This window comes from Petaurus breviceps, unplaced genomic scaffold (genome assembly GCF_028583685.1).
Source record: "Petaurus breviceps papuanus isolate PSGF00001 unplaced genomic scaffold, PetGlider_PUasm1.0 99, whole genome shotgun sequence".
NCBI classification, from domain to species: domain Eukaryota; kingdom Metazoa; phylum Chordata; class Mammalia; order Diprotodontia; family Petauridae; genus Petaurus; species Petaurus breviceps.
In genome coordinates this window covers 3995793-4018552 of record NW_027187465.1, presented here as the reverse complement: position 1 = coordinate 4018552, position 22760 = coordinate 3995793, and the positions used below count along the sequence as shown (strand labels likewise).

Genomic DNA, 22760 nt, shown 5'->3' with positions numbered 1-22760 from the left:
TTTGGTTCTACATTACATCAGCTGGAGTTTAGGGTTCTTGTGGACCACAGTACGAACCTGGTTTATTAGTGAATAAAGACAATTTAAAGAAATGGGTGTCGAGTGAACTGCAGCGCTGACACATGCATCAGTCCTGTTTACTTTCATTTCTGAAGTGATGGGAGGACTTTCTGATAGCTACTCATATGCCTCCTGCCCCAGCATACTGGACAGAAGGAAAGCTGGTTTTCTGGAACATGGCTGGATCACCAAAATCCCACCATTCAATCATCAGACCTTCTGATGACTCAAGTGGGAGCCAAAGACTGCAGAGCAGGCAGAGGAGCTCAGTCCAGGTGGATATGTAGGGAGGAAAATCACCATCCTTACCCAGGTCCAGAAGGCAGCTAGATCTAAAGAAGAATACACAACAATCTGGGCCTGGGAAGTGAGTTAAGGATTAGGCTGGAAAGTGTGGGGGCCACTTAATCTGGGCCTTCCTCATTCTCTCACCCTGCTTCATTTCTTAATTTCTGTATACTCATTTTATGTTTCTGATTGCTCTAAGGCCAACAGGTACAGATAATTAGGCCAATACCAGGGCAGGAGAAAGGGGATCCCTAAGCCAAGAGATGAGATTTTGATTCTGGTGCTTCAGAGAAACTCTGATACCGATCTGCCTGGAATTGGGGCTATCTTTGCTTAGCTTCTGGTTTGGACTCTCTTCTCTCCTTCCTCCTTGTCCTTGGATGCAAATATATGAGAGATAGACAATATAAATGTCAGGAGGTCTCCAAGAGAAGGTCCTAGCAATCAGCGATGTGGAAAGAGCTTTTAGAAAAGGCAGTGCTTGAGGTGTGTCTTGAAGAAAATAGAAAAATTGGTCAGTGAAGAGATTACTTATACACGATCCAGAAGCAATCAAACATAGTGTCAGTGTTCAAAAAACCCAAAGACTTCCAAGTACTCGCTATTCAACAAAAGCTTTTGGGAAAACTAGAAAAGTCCAGCAGAAACTAGGTATAGATGAACAATTCACACTGTATACCACTTTCAGCTCCCAAGGGATATAACTTAGATATGAGGTCAATAAAAATAGAAATTGGTTCAGGTAGCACCAACAAATGATGCTGACCCAAATGGGAACTTCACAATGAAATCCTAAATAATGAGTAGGTCAAAGAATAACTCATAGAAACAATGAATAACTATGTAAAATAAAAGTATAATTGTGAATATACACTATCTGACCCCACTACTGATTAGTAAATCCAGAGAGAAAAAAAGTTACTCATTCACTTTACAGCTTAAAGTCTATGATTTTCTATGATAACCCTATTTTTTTGCTGTTGCTTTTTGGAGGGGCAGTTGGGATTAAATGACTTTCCCAAGGTCACACAACTAGTAAGCGTTAAGTATCTGGGGCCAGATTTGAACTCAGGTCCTCCCGACTCCAGGGACGGTGCTCTATTCACTGTGCCACCTAGCCGCCCCTTATGATAACCTTATTTAGTCTCAGGCCCATTGTCATCTGCCAACCTATAGGTTCTTCCTTCTGACCTTAGGTCTACTGCCCTTCAGGGGAGGGTGGGAAGAGGAGAGGATTCAATTATACTGATTTTTACACTGATACCACTTTTATTGGCTCTTACTCTGACAACATATGCCTAAAGGCTTGGCACATGCCCAAGCACCTAAGATGTAGGCTGCCACACGTATGACACCAGGGATCTGCTTATGGGACACGCAATGACATCCTGCACTGGCCTATCACATGGTTGAGAGTGGCCCATTTCCATTGACTTTGGAGTCAGAACTGGCTGTATTTTTAAGCTGCTTGACAAAGACAGTCCAGGGGTAAAGGGACTCAGTCACTCATAACAAGCAACACCATTTGGTAAGGGGGACAGGGCCTGAGAGGTCCACACCTAGCAGCCAGGAATTGGGGTTTTGTCCTTTTTAGTTCTAGGTGCAGACAGTATAGTCCCAAACCCAGGAGCTTGTGCCATGAGGATCTTGTACGCCAGGAATCCAAGTCAGATGTATCTAGTCCAGAAGAGAAGCCCCGAGAAGCGCTTAACCCAAGAAGTGAGCCCAGGGGAGCTCTAGACTTGAATGCGGTGGAACTAATATGTAGGAAGTGAATTAACATGTAAACCTAATCCCTTTCCCTAGAGACAGAGATGGTGTAAGGAAGGGGATTCTCCATAAGGTGTTCAGGAGAAACATTTCTATATTTGCTCTGGTTATAGCTTCTAAGTAAATATTCCTATCTAAAAGCTAATCTAATATTAAGTGATTAGATGGAACTGTGGTGCTTAGACCCTGGAAAACTGAAGAAATACAATCAGTAGTCACCAATGGCAGAGAGATTATACCCCTCCCCTAACACACACAAACACCCTAGCAGTACAGGATGACCTAGGGAGGGGTGAAATGCCACAGAACTGGGTCCAGGGGGGACTCAAGGTTGTGCAGAGAAACAATGTTATATATTTATGCAGAAAATGCCTACTGTATAACAAAGCTCTGTCCACCTGCCCCTGCTGGATCAGCTGAATAGGCTCCCCCTGGAGACAGAAAATACAGAAGCCTCCAGCCCATGGCCAGAAGCCTCAGTCTCCAGATCACAGCGGGATCAGCTGAGCTGGAACCCGCAGAAGACACCATCTGCTTCGGCAGAGCGGCACCACGAGTCTCACTGGAACCCCGAGGCCTGCCTATTTAGACTACAGGCTTCTACTTACTTGGCAGGCCTCTGGCCTGTGGCTGACAAATGTTTACCTTCTGTTCCATTAACCCGCCATCTGGCCTGGAGGAAATCTCACTTCACCTGTTACTGCTGTCCATCTTCCAGCCCTATGAAGGTCTACCTTCCTGCACTTCTCCAGTGTTGGCAATGCCCTGCTCCCACAGCCCCCAAACAAAAAAGCCTGGAAGAATATCTGCTTCTTACAAGCCACTGCCAGCACCTTCTGCCTTGAGTCAACCTGGAGACCAACCTGCTGCTGGCACACCCGTTCTTTGTCCAGGAGTTCAGCATTCGGCTTCCCACATCTGCACTATTCCCCAATGGCCGGCCAGTTCATCTCTTTTCAGCTCTGAGAATAATCCCAATAAAGGAGAATTCACACCTTGGAGGGACCTGGGAAGGGGTGGCTGGGGAAGGGGCCTTTGTCAACATGTACCACCTCCTACAGAAGAGCCCTGATCCAACTAGCTGTTCCTCTAATGACCACTTACATAGCTTAATTATAGACTGGTAAACACCCTGAGGGCAAAGATTGTTTTATTTTGTCTTTAAAACCCCAGGGTTCAGCACTGGGGGGGAAGGGAGTCTTAAAAAATGCTCGAGGAACAATAATTGGACTTCTTCAAGGGTCACCTTCCTCTTGGTATGTGTAATACCCCCAGCCATTCCGTGAGTGATCAAAGGAATGGGGGCAATACAACACAGTTCCTAAATGATGTTCAATTCACTCATTCAATGATGGTGAAATGAGGAAACATAGACTTGGGACTGGGGGACCTCTCTTAGCCCAGAGTATGAAATTCAAGGCTGGACATGATCTGGAGCTTTGCTCCCAGGCAGGAGCAGCCCCAGCTAGTCCCTCGACAGGGAGAAAAGGATGCTAACAGAATGTGCTATACTTTTCCTATATTTGCAGAATATTCAGGAAACAGAAACATACAGGACAGGTGGAAAGATGACAATCCCGCCAAAAAAGAGGCCTGCATTCTGTACCAACTCTGTCCTAAACTCATGAGTTGACCTCAGGCAAGCTTCTAGACCTCTGCCTAGTCCCACGTCTAGCAAAGTTTATGAGACTAATAACAAAAGGGGACGGAGGGGAAGTGTGGGCCAAATGAGAGTAGCTGTTCATTAGGCACGGCAATGCTTTAGATGACAGCCTCTGCAAACACTAAAGAGACACGTTTTCAAAGTTGTTTTAGCTACTTTTTTTCACTTATATAGAAATAAAAACCTGCCGTGCCATCCTACGAAACAAAGAATTCATTTTTTGAATTCATTTAATGGCTGATATTAATAGAAATACATTCTGAAATATTTGTGGATTCCTCTTGCCTTTTCTGAAAGCTCTACAATGTGCTCAGATTAAGGGAGAGCAGACTAAACGCTGTCCTTTTGCCCTGGCTACAGCACCACTCTGTGGTTAATACAAGACACAAGCTCCTTACAGGGAAGGTGGCAGCTTGTGTTCTGGACCGTGCTGTGCACGTGTGGGCACTGAAGAAGTAGGGAACTAAAATACTAGTAAATGATGCTTCTCCATGATCTTCAACGTGATTTGTGATGATGTAAATCCCTCACTAAACCCAAGTCACACAGTACCAAAAAATGCTGGATATTCCAGATCCAAAAATCAGAAAAATCACAAAGAAAAGAAATTAATGTAAACTCACTCTCATAGCTCCCTCTGCTGTCAAGTCAGAAAATAAGTTTTAATATTACAGAGAATCTAGGATACTTTCAATATGTTCTAACCAGCAAACAGATAAATTATAATTACAAATTCAGTTGATTAAAACCTCTGCTAACACTTCAATTTCTCTTAATATTTGCATTCATTTTTAGGATCTTCTTTGAAGTGAGTTAAAATTATGACAATCCCAACTATCCTAGAAGGTTATCTAAAAGTTAATTTGAGCACAGGAGTCACAGGACTTTGGTGATTATCTGGCAAAGCCCCAACATTGTGCAAAAGAGGAAACTGAGGCCCAGAAAGAAGAATGCCTATGTTACAAATAGTTTCTGCTAATTGTTCTAAAAAGGTGTGAAACCTCTGTCTCTATGTCTTTGAATGTAGCCCCTCTCTTCTACCTCCTAAAATCTTTCATATTTTTCAAAACCAAACTCAAGTGCCTCCTTTCACATGAAGCTTTCCCACTTTCCCAAATTACCTTGAAACTGTGTGGTACAGTCTAACAGTGAGAGAGTTAGCCTGGAAGGCAGAAAGCTCTGGGTTCCAGGTTCCCTCTGACTACCCTGGTTGTATGACCGTGAGCAAACTGCTTATCTTCTCAGTGCCCTGGAAAGCTCTCAAAAGCTGGGCACCCATACTGCCTCTCCATACACACTTCGAGGTTTATATTTCCTGAATGTCATACACTGTATGAGCCAGACAAAACATCCTCTATGCTGTAGAGAGATGTAGAAAGCTTCCTCCCCGAGGCATTCCTTCTACCATATCTGTATATACACACATATTATATATGTATATATGCATATTGTGTGTCACAGAGAGACAGAGAAGAAGAGAGATAGTCAATAAACATTTATTAAGCACCTACTAGGGGCCAGTCACCGTGCTAAGCACTGGCGATACAAAAGGAGGCAGAAGACAGTTCCTGCCCTCAAGGAGCTCCCAGTCTAATGGGGGAGAAGATAAGTAAACAAATATGTGCAAACAAACTACAGGCAGGATAAAGAGCAAATGATTAAAAGAGGGAAGGCAACTGAGAAATTGGGAAAGGGTTCCTGTAGAAGGTGAGACTAGAACCTCAAGGAAGCCAGGAAGTGAGGAGGCAGAGATGAGGAGGGAGAGCATTCCAGCATGGGGGATGGCCAGAGTCAAGAGACAGGGAACAAGCCAGTGTCACTGGATTGAAGAATACTAATGGGGGAGGAGAGACAGTATAAAAAGACTGGAAGGGCACAAGGGGGCTATATTATTAAGGACTTGAATGCCTCTGTATCTGATGCTGGAGGTGAGAGGGAACCATTGGAATTAACTGAGTCCCATGTAGGAAGAGGGGGTGACATGGTCAGAACTGCCCTTTAGTAAATGAATGGAGGATGGCTTGGAGTGGGGAAAGACTGAAGCAGGCTGACACCACCACTCCCAGGCTATTGCAATAATCCAAGTGTAAAGTGATTAGGGACTTACCAGAGGAGGACAGTGTCAGAGGAGAGAAAGGGGCATATTAGGGAGAAGCTACAGAGATGACTCCTGGGCTGTGATCCTGGGGGACTCTACCCATAGGGAAGGTAGAAGCTGGGGAGACTTCAGGGGGTAAGATAATGAGTTCTGTTTTGGACATATTTAGCTTACAATGTCTATTGGGAATGCAGTCTGAGATATCTGAAAGGCAGCTGGACATGTGAGAGTGGAGGGCAGGTAGGACAGGATAGGATAGGAAAGGTAAATCTGAGAATCATCAGCATAAAGATGGTCATGAAATCCATGAGAACTGAGGAGATCACCAAGTGAAGCAGCAGAGAGGGAGAAGAAAAGAGGACCCTGGACAGAGCCCTGAGGGTCGCTCTCTCTCTCTCTCTCTCTCTCTCTCTCTCTCTCTCTCTCTCTCTCTCTCTCTCACACACACACACACACACACACACACACACACACACACACCTGTTCCTTAAAGATTAACATACCTCCACCCCATCATACCCTCCCCATTTTAGCCATTCTAATTTGACATTGCTCAGACTCCATTCTCAGCCTCCCACTGACCATAGTCCATATTCCCAACCCCCTCAACCTAAAGCCCATCAACATTCCACTCTAAAGTTAATCACTCCTTTCACTATAATGTCTAGAATAAATATGCCACAGGTAACAAACCAGCTTTCTTAACTCCCCATCTCTCAGCTGAGAACCTTGCCTGGCACTTCACTGAAGAGGTTAAGGTCATCGACCAAGAGCTGCCTCTTGTCCCTTCCTCCTCATCTCACCTCACCAGACACCTTCCCTCACTCTCTTCTCTTTCATTCCATCTCACATGAACAGGCAGCCTTTTTCATGACCAAGGCTGACCCCTCTGTCCATCTCATCTTCTCCAGCAAACTGCCCCCCTCTTGTCCCCATTCACTCACAAATCTCCAATCTCTCCTTGGCTAGAGGGGAATTCCCTGCTGCCTACAAACATCTATGTTTCCTCATCTTTCAAAATATCCTCACTTGACCCATCTACCCTCTTTGCTGGTGTAGCACCAATGCAGTATTTACAGTGCCAATGGTCAATATAAATATACCAGCATGGTGCTCAATCGAAAAATATAACAGGTTCACCATACAGAAGACAGAAGCAAAACATTTGTTCAGACACCAGAAAACCAAATCCCCAAACCAGTAAGCTGATTCCATCATAGTAGCAAAGAAGTTAATAAGCCACAACAACACAGAGAGCCACACAATCCTTTAGCCTTCTCACAAACCAATACAAGCCTAGCTGTCACAGCAGGTGACAAAACACCAACTTTTACTCACAAGCCTGTCTCCCTCAGATGCATTTTCTCCTCCCAACCATGTCTAGTTACTCTGACTCCCAGCTTCCTGTGGGCTGTGCTCTACCCTTCAGCAAACTCCTCCCACCACAGGCCCCTTGTGATTACATTTAGCCTATTAAGGGGCAGGTTATATTTTCAAAGCAGGGAAGGTCTTCAAATTCCCTTTACCATTACAACTGGCTATGTCCTAAATATTGTTTCCCTTTTATGGTTAATCTCCTTGGAGGACTATCCTCAATCGATGCCTCCACCTTCTCTCTTCTCACCCTCTTCCAACCTCATCATTCAACTAAAACTGCTCTCTTTCAAGTCACAAGTCTAACCACACTACTCTACATTGGAAGGTAGTAGTTTTTAAAAGCTGTTTGCAATCTTCTTTATGGTCTTCATAAATATAGTCAGACTCTGAACTTACTTTCCCAACTCACATGTAATATAGATGGGAATGCATTTAAATAAAATGGCTGGCGCACATGTGGCATGGCTAGATGGCTATCTGATGTGGAATCTGGTTCCTGCCCCGTTCTAGGTTTCCAAAGGCAAACTGCAATTTCTACCGAGAGGAGACTGGGAGAAGGGGCCTGGCTACACCTCTTACTGTTCATTTGTCCTTCATTCTCTGATAGGACCATGACACCAGGAAGATGATCCAAGTGCATTAGATTTAAGTGAGGGAGAGCTGTGCAGTTACCAGCCTCACTTTCTCCTCCAAAGCCATCTGGTCCAGCAGCCAGATACAGGTCAGTACGACTGGAGACATCCCTGGATGCAGTGAAAGACCTTGGTCTTTTTAAGCTGTGGCAGCAGGATCTGGCCCAACAGTGTCTGGGGAGCACTGCTCCACTCTCCTATCTCTAAGAAGGGGACTAGGCTAACATTATGCCTCTCTATCAGAAATCAAATATCCTCTTTTAGGAGTTTAAAATAAAAGTCATTTTCCTTGATCACTCTTAAAGGAGATGTTAACACTTAAGTTGTTCTGGTCACTTAGCTATCTTCTACCAAATACTGGTTATATACACAAAAATCAGAAAGGGGGGGGCTAATAAACCTTTTTATTAAAGCAATCAGTAAACAGGAATTGGGAAGGTTACATAAATTAGGGGAAACAGATTACACCAGAGGAAATATGCTCTTTGACTTGGGAACATGATAAAATCTCAGCTCAACCAAGGAGAGAATGATCTCACCAGGAATAATAATTATACTTAGCAATTATATAACATTTTAAGGTTGGCAAAGTGCTTTACAGATGTCTCATTTTATCATCACAGAAACCCTGTGGGGGGGAGTGCTATGATTATCCCCATTTTCCAGATGTGGAACCTGTGGCAAACAAAAGTTAAGCGCCCGTGGTCACAGAGCTTGGAAGTGAATGAGGCCAGATTTGAAGTCTTCCTGTCTCTACCTATTGTACCACTTAGCTGAAGTCCACTCTTGATATGAGTAGTCTCTTGGATCACAGGTGCTGGAACCCCAGGGACATGATGAGGGCCAACTTCTCCACATGTCTGTGGCTCCAGGAAGTCCTTCCTCTCTACTATTCCAAAGTCCATCTTCTCGCTTCCAAATTTGTCTTGAATTCTCTCCTGCTTCTCCCAGGAGTTCCTCCCAATCTAAAGAAGGCTCTTCCCAATTACAGCAAGTTTGGAGCACTTAAAGATCAAAGTTTTCTCAGCCAATGAGGAGTCAGATCTTCCTCTGCACAGAGTTGCCCTTGCAGAAATCAGCGCAGGCTTGGCTTGGGATTATGGCATTTCTATTTCACATACTGTCTGAGTGGTGAATTTTAATGTCCTGAGAGGGATTTTTTTAAGTACAAAAACAATCAGTGACATCAAAAGTATTGTCACTTCCAAACATAAATGATCAAAAATGTTTTCCCATTTCATGTAGAGTCATGAAAGTCTGCTCTCTAGTGGAAATCATATATTATATGGGAATTATAAGTTAAAGGCATGACTTCACCTGACATTTCTTGAAAATGCTTTCATGCACTTATACCTTGACAGGCTGATAAAAACATATATAGCAGCTTACTTCAAACAGGGCATTGAAAAGCTGAAGACGGTCCACGTCCATAGCTGAGTTCTTGTTTCCTCAAGTTCCTCCAAGTACAGGACTTCCCCTTTGGAATTTAGCTTCCTGAATCATTTCCTAAGGACACAGAGCTCATCTTAGAGAAGCCAGTTAGACCCCACAGGCCCTTAGTTTCCATGGAAACATAAGACTCTGACATTACCTCAGTTTGACATTTATGGGAAAAAATTCTTCTCCAAAAAAAAAAAAACGGCTATTTTCCTCTTAGATCAACAGAAGTCAAAGAACAAATTAAAAAGAACTAAAGCCTACAGGTCCTGCAGGGGAGCCAGAAGAGCTGCCAGTCACACTGGGGTGTTTGCACTGGGTCTTAAACAATGATGGAACAAAGACTTCTTTGTGCATATTCACCATGGACAAGGCAGCAACTCTCAGCTACTAAAATGAAGACAAACTCTAAACTTCGGCAACTTTTTTTTTAAAGCCTCAAAAATAACATTTGCCAAGTAGAGATGATTACAAAAGCCAGAGCTTAGTTTCAGACACATCTGAATCTCCTGTGATATTACCATGTGTGTGAGACAGCCTGGAGCAGTGGGGAAGAACTGAGTCTGAGCCAGGAAGCCCTCTCCCACACTGGCTAAGTGACTCTGGACAAGTCTCTTCACAAAGCAGTGACCCAAGGAATTCTCTAAGACAGTGCCAATCTGCATTGTTAGGGAAGTTTCCTCATCTAACCGTTCCCCTTAGATATGAAATCACAGATCCAGACACTATCCCTAGTCTCTCCTAAAACCATGAATAATTAATAAACATTCAAAATAGTGAACTCTGTTAACAAGAATATATAATTATTCCCAAAGGTCAATTTAAAAAGGATCTTTTTTAGTGCTACAGGTTACAAAATTAGAAACGTAAGACAATTAGGTTTTGTTTACTATAGAAATAGAAACACACCCAGTGATATGGTAGATAGAAAGTTGACCTGGAGGCCAGGAAGTCTGGGGTTCAAAACCCTCCTCTGACACATCCTGGACAAGTGACTTACCCTCCCCGTGTACCAGGCAACTCTAAGAATATGTTACAAAGAAGGAGTCACCCTACATTAACTGAGGAAATTCTCATCCCTATTCACATACTCATATTCACTCTTGTATTTGCAGAACCACCTTTCTTTCTTATTACTAATTCCTTAGAAGATTCTGAACAATTCAGGTGCTATTAAGATGAAATAATATGGGGGCGGGAGTCAAGATGGCAGAGTAGAAATAGGACTTCCTTGGGGCTCTAGCTCCCACCTCCTCCAATTCATGTAAAAGGTGACTCTGAAGAAACTTTGGAGCTACAGAACCCACAAAATGACATAGAAAAGTGTTCTCCCACTGAGGACACCCCGGCAGGCCAGCAGGAATCATCCAGCACGGTGCTCTGGGAGCTGACCCCAACACAGCCCAAGCTGAGCAGGAGATTTTTGCCCCAGGGTAGCCTGATCAGCTGCTGGCTGGAGGGACTTCAGATCATCAGCAGCTGTGGCGGTTTCCAGAATTATCAACCCATAGATGCTAAGGACAAAGTGAGAGGTCAGTGCAGTGTGAATTTTGGGATCCAGTGGTTATGAGGGAGGTCTGCCTCTGCCCCCAGGGTGAAAAGCCAATGAGGAGCTATGGCCGTGCAGCTGCCCCCATGTGGCAGCTTCAGCTCCAGGCCTGCAGAGTGTAGGGGGACCAAGCAACCAGTCTGAGGGGTAATCGCTCTTGCTTTAACCTGCTTGGATCTGGATTACATCTAGGGTGGAGGTCCTGGGATGCATGACCAGCTTGCCAGAGCATGTGGAGGCTTCAGAGAAGGCAGCCAATTAATACCTTCTGCAGCTGAGAAAACCCCAATGTGTGGGACGAAGCTCCCCTATCTGGTGGCAGAGTCCTACTGTGGCAAAAAGCCCAAAAGTCAAGTAATTGAGTGGCAGCAAGAGCAGGCAAAGGAAGCACAGCAAACAGAGTAATCCAACTTTACACTCCTATTTTGGGAACAAAAAGGACCAAAGCATGGAACAGGAGGAAGACAACAAAGTCACAACTCCTGCAACAAAAACTTCCAAGAAAAAATACGAGCTGGTTACAGGACATAGAGGAGCTTAAGAAGGATTTTGAAAACCAAATAAGAGAAGTGGAGGAAAAATTGGGAAGAGAAATGAGAATGATGCAAGAAAATTATGAAATGAGAGTCAACAACCTGACTGAAGAAAATAACACCTTAGAAAATAGACTAACTCAAATGGCAAAAGAGGCTCAAAAAGGCAATGAGGAAAAGAATGCCTTAAAAAGCCAAATTTGCCAGATGGAAAAAGAATCTCAAAAGCTCACTGAAGAAAATCATTCCTTCAGAATTAGATTGAAGCAAATGGAAGCTAGTGACTTTATGAGAAATCAAGATACTTTTAAACAGATCCAAACAAATGAAAAAATAGGAGGCAATGTGAAATATCTCATTGGGAAAACCACTGACCTGGAAAATAGATCCAGGAGAGATAATTCAAAAATTATTGGACTACCTGAAAGCCATGATCAAAAAAAGAACCTAGAAATCATCTTTCAAGAAATTCTCAAGGAAAATTGCCCTGATATTTTAGAGCCAGACAGCAAAATAGAAGTTGAAAGAATCCACCAATCACCTCCTGAAAAAGATCCCAAAAAGAAAACTTCTAGGAATATTATAGCCAGGTTCCCAGAATTCCCAGATCAAGGGGAAAATATTACAAGCATCCAGGAAGAAACAATTTGAATATTGTGGAAACACAATCAGGATAACACAGGATCTGGCAGCTTCTACACTGAGGGATCAAAGGGCTTGGAATATAATATTCTGGAGGTCAAAGGATCTGGGATTAAAACCAAGAATCACCTACCCAGCAAAACTGAGCATCATGTTTCAGGGGAAAATATGGTCATTCAGTGGAATAGAGGACTTTCAAGCATTCTTGATGAAAAAACTAGAGTTGAATAGAAAATTTGACATTCAGATACAAGAAGCAAGAGAAGCATGAGAAGGTAAACAGGGAAAAGAAATCATAAGAAACTTATGAAAGTTGAACTATTAACATTCCTACATGGAAAAATGATAATTGTAACTTATGAAACTTTTCTCAGTATGAGAATAGTTGAAAGGAATAGAAATGTATGTTTATACACACACACACACACATACATACATACATATGTCTATCTGGGAGGGCATATGGCTGTATGAATACATATGTGAATGTGTGTATTTATGTGTACATGTATACATAGATAGAAGAAACAGGACAAATTTAATAGGAAGGGATGATATTTAAGAGGTGAGAGAGTAATATAATGAGAAGAGATGGGGGAGACAGAATGGGGTAAACTATCTCATATAGAAGAGGCAAGGGAAAATGGTTACAATGTAGGGGAAGAACAGGAAAGCAAAAGAGAATGGGTCAACCTTATTCTCATTGAATTTGGCTTAGGGAGGGAATAACATACACACTAAATAGGGATCTCACCCTACAGGAAAGTAGGGGGGAAGGGGATCAGAGGGGGGATGATGGAAGGGAGGACAGGCTGGGAGGGAGGGAAGTTGGAAGCACCCACTTTTGAAAAAGGACAGGATCAAAGTAGAGAATAGAACAAGTGGGAGGTGGGATAGGAGGGAGGGAAATATAGTCAGTCTTTTACAATATATCCACTATGGAAATGTTTTGCATAGCTACACGTGTACAACCCTTACTGAATTGCTTGCCTTTCCAGTAAGGGTGGGTGATAAGGGAGGAAAGGAATGAATCTGGAATTCGAAGTTTTAAAATCAAATGTTTAAATATATACACATACTATTATTAATATTATTTTACATATATCTGGGAAATAAGACATACAGGCAGTGGGGCATAGAGATCCACCGTGCCCTACTAGAAAGTTGGAGGGAGCATGGGAGAAGATATGGGAAAGAGCAGATTGGAAGAGGGGATATCCAGTGGGATGGCTATTTTGGGGTGGTGGATAGGGGGAAAACAGGGAGAAAATTTGTAACTCAAAATCTTGCAGAAATTAATGATGTAAACTAAAAGTTAATAAAGCATGTGATTTTAAAAAATTCTTTTAATTAAAAAAAAAGATCAAATAATATGAAACCCAGGCACTCAGGGCAGAAAGCTCTTTGGCACCTTTATTCCAAGTCCCTCTTCTAGAATGTGACCATGGGAACTCTTTGGCCTCTGTGCATCTCACAGTCAGCCAGCTATCATGTATTGAGGGCCAACCATGTGCCAGGATAAAGGACAGAGCAGCAAACAATCCCAGCTCCCAAGGAACTTACGTTCTAATGGAGGAAACAAGTACATATAGAAATATGGATGGCAGAAATACAAAGGCAATAAATAAAAATGTGCTCTAAGCAGTGAAATCCAAGGTAGTTTGGAGGAGAGAAAACTAGCAGGTGGGGAGAATCAAGATGAGAAAACACTGCCAAAGTCCCTCGCTGAGATAAGTATAGTCTTAATGCCTAGAGCAGGGAAGGTGCTGAAGCCACCCTCAATGCTACTTGGCCCAGGGAACCAAGGATTGAACCACTCAGCGGAGCTTCCTGGGGCTCAAATCCAAAAGACAGCCAGGAGGAGGCAGTAAGTAGCTCCTTGCCTGCTACCATGAACAAATAAATAGAGAGAAACAAAGGAGGCAGGCCCAGACGAATCAGTGCTGTAGCCTTCTCCATGTTTTGGCAAAAGAAGCTTCCTTTTGTTGACCATTAGATGGCCTGAGTGTCTCATTTCACTCCAATCCTTGTCCTGAACCACCAATCCAGCTGGAGTCAGGCCTGGACTACAACAAAGTGATAGATACAACACCTCCAAGTCTGCAAAGCGATTTATGTACGTTGTTTCATCTGCACCCAACAGTAACAGGCATGCACTACAGGTATTATTATCCTTATTTTACTAAGGAAAATACTGAAACCAAAGAGGAGAAATGACTCACTGCCCGTGGTCACCAAACTAGCAACTGTTGATGGCAGATTCCTGTCTCTGTGCAACCCCTGGTAACACAAAAAAAAAAAAAAGTTGTCTGCCAGACCTCCCATAGAGCAGTGGGAAAACAGCATATAACACCAAACAGAGGAGGCTCTCTAGAGAGATGAGCAGATACTGCGCATCTATAGAAGGGCAGTGACAACAATCCTGTAGGATTCCTAGGGGCAAACCAAGATGGCAGCTGTGCAAGTGGAGAGAAGGGCTCAGATGTAGAAGAGGTGGTGGAAGAAGATCTGACGAATGACTGGACATGAGAGGTGAGGGAGAGGGAGAGAGAGTGAGGAGCCGAGGATAATGCTGAGTTGGGAACCTGGGAGACTGAAACCATGGTGGCACCACTGACAGAGAAAGGAAGATCCAGAAGACAGACAAGTTTGTGAGGAAAGAGAACAAGATCTTGACCATGGTGAGTCTCAGGTGTGTCCATGACATCCAAATGGGAATGTCCAATTGGCAATTTGGTCATGCCAGACTGAACCTCAGGGAAGAAACTAGGGATGGACGGATGGACAGGCATAAGTATCGATACTTATATAAGTGTAGGTATTAAAGGTATGCACATACATGTGGGTGCATGTGTGTATGTATTCACATGTATACATGCATACAGGTGTGTTTATGACATGCATGCATGTTTGTGAGTGTGTGGATCATCTTATGAAGATGACAGTCAAACCCCTGGAAGCTGACGAGGTGGTCAGGAGAGTACAGAATCCCTTCCTTTAAAAGATGTGCAGAAAGATCCCCAGGCTTCCAGCCCTATCATTGCCCCTTGTGATCGGGGACAAACCTGGGGCAGTTTTTCTGAGCCTAAGTTTCCTCATCCGTAAGATGTCCTGTCTCTCTATAAATATAAAAGCTTGTTATTCTTTATGAAGGATAAGTGAGCATCAAACTCTTCAGAAATGAATTCCACTAATTTGAACCTGCAGAGGAAAGGTGCTATAGACATTGTAAGTGTCTATTAAATTTACTCTATATAACTTTGTAGTAAAGAAAACTTACCAGGAATAATGTACTATTGTAACAACTCATGAAGAAGAAAAAGGAGGAGGAGGAGGAGGAGAAAACAGCACCACAGACCTCTGAAGGGACTGTATCAAGTATGTTCTCTAGAAAATATGGATCACAATAATGTAACAATATAAAGAGAAAGAACTACCATCACAAAACAAGGTTACAAAGAACAAACATGGCCCAAAGAAGAACTAGGAGAAGACAGACCCAGCCCCATTCCTTTGCAGAACCAAAGGTCTACAACACGGCAGTGGATTGGCTGGATTTGTTTTCTCTTTTTCCACTTTTTCTCTAAAAAACATTCTTTGTTGATGAGATGGCTCTCTGAGAGGGGGAAGGAAAGGAAAAACGTTTATAACATAAAAATGAAAAAATCAAAAATCTTTTTTTAAAAATTTGTATTTAACATTCATTACACATCTAGAATATAGAGTATATTCCAAATGGTTTCATGACCTAGAACAAAATATAACTCAAGCAGACTTCTGTCTAGTACTAGGAAATTATTTCAAGAATAAAGTAAGAAAGCCAAGTGAACCTAGAGAAGTCTACTAAAATCAAGTACATGACAAACAGAGATTGCCTTGCTTTGTGGCTGGGATCCAGTTCATCACAATTTATTCGCAAGAGGTCGTTTCATTTAAGGAACACAATTTTAAAATAGAGAAGACACAATTATCAACAAGCAAACAAGAGTTAGTTATTCTATGTTCCCGAAGAAAAGTCCGGTTACAGTACCAAGCAATTTTCCAAAATACTGTGTCCAAGACCCTGACCAAAACCAGAGAAAAAGCAGGAAAAATTCCAACTACATCAACAAAAACTAATCTCTGCAAAAAATACAGCACTTAAAGATACAGAGAAGGAATTTACTCATCATAATGGAATAAAATCATCATATCATCCACTGGAACACAAGCAATTAAAAATTTAATGGCCCTTCAGATTCAACAAAATCTTACATGAAAAAGATGTCAGAATTCTCTGAACAGAAATGAGCTTCCTACCTTTGGCCATTTGGGATTTAGGAGTCGGGCTTTAATAGCATCGTCCAGGGCCTTATGATACTCCTGAATTTTGAGGTAAGCTGCAGACCTATTACTGTACAGGATACAGTTCTGAGGGTCCACTGCAAGTGCCTCATTATACAGGACAATGGCTGTGTCGAAGTCTCCATCTTGACAGGCCTGGTTGCTCTGACGAACTTTCTCAACAAATTCAGCTTTGCTCAGTGGTGGTCCATCTGGGCTTCTTCTGCCAAAAGTCTTGGCTCCAAAAAGAGGAATCTACAAAGAGAAAAACCTTGTCAAATAAGGACCATGGAGTTCTGACACATTTAACACAGTACTATAACTTAAAATTCCTTACTAATTCTAGGTACAAACCTTTTGGCAATGGCATGACCAATTCTAATGCTGTGGTAAAACTACACATTCTTCTTAGCACATGAAAGTATTAGCCAGTATTCAAAATGCCCAAACCAGGGGTGAGGAAACTGTGGCCTTGAGGCCACATGTGACCCTCTAGGTCTTTCAAGTATGGCCCTCTGACCAAATGCAAACTTCACAAACAAATCCAGCCCTCTAAGTCCTCAAGTGGCCTCGAGGCCACAGGTCCTCCACCTCAGTCCAAACTAAAAGGGAACTTGATACTCTAGGCCCAATTCATTCACCCCAAGGACTGGTCACTTTTGCAATCCCTCCAAGGGATCATAACAGTCTAGGTGTTTTCCAGCTCCCAAGGTGGCAATCAGTCAAAATATTCTTAGGGGCCTTGGTTCTCAAGGGTGGCATTAGAGAAGACTTAAAAGTCTGCCAGGACTGGTCTAATGGACCACCCAAGCTGCCCAAACTATAGAAAATTAGATAACTGAATCAACATAAAAGAAATAGAAGCCTGATGAAGGAAAACAGCATGGAGCAGAATGATGAAGAGAAAAAAAATGTCAAAAGGAGTAAGACATAGAGAAACTAAAGGAACAAATATATATCCATCGGGGTGCACAGCATTAAGAAGCCGAAGATACTAAGATTAAAAAAGCCAAAGGTTCAAGCAGCAGAAGTACATAAAAGAAAGAAAACATTCCCCAATAAAGAAGTAGCCAAAGGACAAGAAAAGATCTGAAAAGAAAAGGAAAAAAAAAAAAGAATTGCATACTATTAACAGCCACACAATGGCAGCTCAGCAGCTCAGTGGACAGAGCACCAGACTTGAAGTCAGGAAGACTCACTCATCTTGCCCAAATTAAAATCCAGCCTCAGGCACTTGCAAGCCATGTGACCCTGGGCAACTCACTTCACCCCGTTTGCCTTAGGTTTCTCATATGAAAAATGAGTTGGAGAAGGAAGTGACAAACCACTCCAGTATCTTGGCCAAGAAAAGTGCAAAAGGGGTCACAAAGAGTTGGCCATGACTGAAAAACAACTAAACTACAACCACAGCCACACAAAAGAATTCCCCCAAATCACTAAAAATAATGGAAATGCAGATTGAAACAACCCTGTTTTGTCTCACACCCAACAAATTGGCAAAGCTGACAGAAAATGGAAATAGTCAATTCTAGAGGGGTTGTGGAAAAATGCACACCAATACATTATTGGTAGAGCTGTGAGTTGGTACAATTTTTGTTGTGGAAAAATGCACACCAATTCATTATTGGTAGAGCTGTGAGTTGGTACAATTTTTCTGGAAAGTAATTCTAATATTTAGTCCCACACATAAGCCTGTAGTAGAATAACTAGAGCAGGAAACCATGAGTGAGTCAGCAGTTCAGCCATCCCGAACCTGCAGAGGCTCCCAGTGAGCTAACAGTGACTAAACCCAACAAGAATTCACTAAAACACAACCACATGCAAGCCAACAGATCCAGATTGGGTAAGGAACTAAGAGAATGTAAACCAGAAGGGCAGTGAACAGATCTCACCCTGGATTAGACTACTTTGGAAGAAACAAAAACTTACAGGCCCTCAGACTGAACTGTGAAAGCAGCAAGACAACAGAAACTGAAGCCAGATAACACACACACACACACCTAGATATGCAGAGCTCAAAATTAACATAAAGTCCAAAGTCAAGAAGCAAGCTGAAAAAGTGAACAAACAAAAAAAACCCCAACTATAAAAAGCTACTATGGTAACAGAGAAGTTCAAGACACAAAACTCAGAACAAGAAAATTACTTCAAAACATTTATAAGCAAAGCCTGAAAGAAAAATGAAGATGAACCCAAGTCTAAGAAGAATTCCTAGAAGTTAAAGAGATTTTTTAAAAGCATAAAAAATATTTTTTTAATCAAATAAGAGCAGTAAAGGAAAAATTGGGGAAAGAAATAAGAGCTATATAAAAAATCATGAAAAGAGAATGAATAGTTTGATGAAAGAGGTACAAAAATACTGAAGAAAATAATTCCTTAAAAATTAGAACTGGCCAACTGGAAGTTTATGACTCCATAAGACAGCAAGAAGCAATAAAACAAAGTTAAAAGAATGAAAAAAATAAAAGAAAATGTGAAATATCTTGTGGGAAAAACAACTGACCTCAAAAATATATTAAGGCGAAATAATTTAAGAATCACTGAACTACCTGAAAGTCATGAACAAAAAACAAACAGTCTAGAGTATATTTCAAGAAACCATAAAGGAAAACTGCCCAGATTTCTTAGAACCAGAGGGCAAGGTAAAAATTGAAAGAATCCACCAGTCTCTTCTGAAAGAAATTCAACAATTGAAAATTCCCAGGAATATTATAGACAAAATCCAGAAGTCCCAGATCAAAGAGAAAATACTAAAAGCAGACAAACAGAAATAATTCAAATACCATAGAACCAGAGTCAGGATCACACAAGATTTGGCAGCTACTACTTTAAAGAACAGGGGGAATCTTGAAATATGGTATTCCAGAAGGCAAAGGAATTAGTATTACAAGTAAGAACAACCTACCCTGCAAAACTGAATATAATTCTACAGGGGAATAAATAGATATTTAATGAAAAAAGGAAATAAAAATGCCCTAAATTACTATTTATTAGAGAAAGGCAAATTAAAATAACTCTGAAGTATCACCTCATATGAATGATGACAAATGAAGGGGATGAGGGGAAATGGGTACATTAATAAACTGATGGTAGAGTAGTAAATCTGTTCAATTATTCTGGAGACCAATCTGGAACTATACTCTAAGAGCTATAAAACTGTATATACCCTTTGATCTAGCAATACCACTACTAGATCTGTGCCGAAAAAAGATAAAAGAAAAAGGAAAATGACCTACATGTACAAAAATATTTATAGCAGCTCTTTTTGTGGAGGCAAAGAATAGGAAATGGAGGGGATGTTCAATTAGGGAATGCCTGAAAAAATTATACATATGATTGATAGGTTACTATTATGTAATAAAAAATGATGATGAGGGTTGTTTCAGGGTGGGGGGAAATATGGCAAGACCTATATGAGCTGATGCAAAGTGAAATGAGAAGAACTGGGAGACCGTTATGCACAGCAACAGCAATGGTGTAATGATAATCAACTGTGAAAGATTTGGCTTCAGCGATCCAAGATAACTCCAAAGGACTCATGATGAAAAAATGTTTATTCATCTTTATAGAGAGAACTGATGAACTCTGAGTGCAAATTGAAGTATAATTTTCTCACTTTTTTTTTTTGCTTAGTTTTGCAATATGCCTAATATGGAAATATGTTTTGCATGATTTCACATGTATGACTGATATATTGTTTGCCTTTTCAGTAGGTGGAGAGTCATGGGAGGGGGGAAGGGAATCTGGAACTTAAAATTTAAAAAGAACATAGGAAACAATTTTTTAAAAAACAGAAAGGGGGGTAGCCAAGATGGCAGAGTAGAATAAGGACTTTCTCACAGCTCCCACTTCCACCTCCTCCAATTCATGTAAAAAATGACTCTAAACAAACTTTGGAGCTACAGAACCTATAAAATGACAGAGAGAAGCTAACTTCCTGCTGGAGACAGCCTGGCAGGCTGGCAGGAAGGAGCCAGCACAGTGTTCTAGGAGCCAACCCCAGCACTGCATGAGCCAGAAGTTTTAGCCTCAGGATAGCCACAACCAGCCACAGGCTGGAGGGACTTCAGATCACCAGCAGCTGTGGTAGTTTCCAGAATAATCAACCCCATAGATGCCAAAGACAAAGTAAGAGTTCAGTGTAGACTTTGCAGGAACAGGGAGTTCAGGAGTGCAGTCCAGCCTTTGCCCCAGGGCGAGAAGTGGCTGAGATATGGTGACTGTGCAGCCCCCACCATGTGCCTGCTTCAGAGCTCCTGGCCTGCAGATTGTAGGGGGAGCAAGCAACCAGTCTGAGGGGTAATCCCTCTTGCTTTAACCTGCTTGGATCTGGTCACTGTCTAGGGTGGAGGTCCTGGGGTGCGTGACCAGTTTGCCAGAGCATGTGGAGGCTTCAGAGAGGGCAGCCAACTCATAACTATGGCAGCTGAGAAAACACCAGCAATTGGGACAAAGCTCCCCTTTCTCTGGTAGCAGAGTTCTACTGCAGCAAAAAGCTCAAAAGTCAAGTAATTGAGTGGTAACATGAGCAAGCAAAGGAAGCAAAGCAAGCTCAGCAATCTGACTACTACACTCCTATTTGGGGGACAAAAAGGATCAAAGCATGGAACAGGAGGAAGAAAACAAAGTCACAACTCCTGCAACAAAAGCTTCCAAGAAAAATACGAGCTGGTTACAGGACATAGAGGAGCTTAAGAAGGATTTTGAAAACCAAATAAGAGAAGTGGAGGAAAAATTGGGAAGAGAAATGAGAATGATGCAAGAAAATTATGAAATGAGAGTCAACAACCTGACTGAAGAAAATAACACCTTAAAAATTAGATTAACTCAAATGGTAAAAAAAAAAAAAAAAGTTTCAAAAAGACAATGAGGAGAAGAATGCTTTAAAAAAGTGAATTTGCCAGATGGAAAAAAGAATCTCAAAAGCTCACTGAAGAGAATCATTCCTCCAGAATTAGACTGGAGCAAATGGAAGCTAGTGACTTTATGAGAAATCAAGATACTATTAAACAGATCCAAACAAATGAAAAAATAGAAGGCAATGTGAAATATCTCATTGGGAAAACCACTGACCTGGAAAATAGATCCAGGAGAGATAATTCAAAAATTATTGGACTACCTGAAAGCCATGATCAAAAAAAGAACCTAGAAATCATCTTTCAAGAAATTCTCAAGGAAAATTGCCCTGATGTTTTAGAACCAGACAGCAAAATAGAGGTTGAAAGAATCCACCTATCACCTCCTGAAAAAGATCCCAAAAAGAAAACTCCTAGGAATATTGTAGCCAGGTTCACAGAATTCCCAGATCAAGGAGAAAACGTTACAAGCATCCAGGAAGAAACAATTTGAATATTGTGGAAACACAATCAGGATAACACAGGATCTGGCAGCTTCTACACTGAGGGATCAAAGGGCTTGGAATATGATATTCTGGAGGTCAAAGGATCTGGGATTAAAACCAAGAATCACCTACCCAGCAAAACTGAGTATCATGTTTCAGGGGAAAATATGGTCATTCAGTGGAATAGAGGACTTTCAAGCATTCTTGATGAAAAAAACCAGAGTTGAATAGAAAATTTGACATTCAGATACAAGAAGCAAGAGAAGCATAAGAAGGTAAACAGGGCAAAGAAATCATAAGGAACTTATCAAAATTGAACTATTTACATCCCTACATGGAAAAACAATAATTTTAACTGATGAAACTTTTCTCAGTATGAGAATAGTTGAAGGGAATAGAAATGTATGTGCTTATACACACACACACACATACACATACATACATACATATATCTATATAGGAGGGCATATGGGTATATGTATACATATGTGAATGTGTGTATATATGTGTACAGGTATACATAGATAGAGGGCACAGGACAAATTTAATAGGAAAGGATGATATTGAAAAGGTGAAATTAAGAGGTGAGAGAGGAATATAATGAGAAGAGATGGGGAGAGACAGAATGGGGTAGACTATCTCATTATAGAAGAGGCAAGGAAAAAATGGCTACAATCGAGGGGAAGAACAGGAAGGCAAAAGGGAATGGGTCAACCTTATTCTCATTGAGTTTGTCTTGAGGAGGGAATGGAATACACACTGAATGAGGTGTCTCACCCTGCAGAAGAGTAGGGGGGAAGGGAATCAGAGGGGGAATGATGGAGGGGAGGGCAGGCTGGGAGGGAGGGAGGTTGGAAGCACCCACTTTTTTTTAAGCAATCAGGGTTAAATAACTTGCTCAAGGTTACACAACCAGTTATTTCTGGGTGTGGTGCTGAGTATCTGAGCCTGGATTTGATCCAGGTCATCCCGACACTGCAGCTGGTGCTCTTACTCGCTGAGCCACCTGGCCTCCCCTAAGCAATTGGGGTTAAGTAACTTGCTCAA

The 22760-nt window shown here is 41.8% G+C and overlaps 1 protein-coding gene across 1 annotated transcript in view; it reads right to left on the bottom strand.

Moving 5' to 3' along the window:
• Positions 1 to 22760, bottom strand: part of TTC28 (tetratricopeptide repeat domain 28) — a 712524-nt gene that overhangs the window by 649762 nt on the left and 40002 nt on the right. The window contains exon 2 of the mRNA XM_069081377.1: positions 16349 to 16627. Within this exon, the coding sequence (XP_068937478.1) occupies positions 16349 to 16627 (279 nt within the window). The remainder of the gene's footprint in view (positions 1 to 16348; positions 16628 to 22760) is intronic.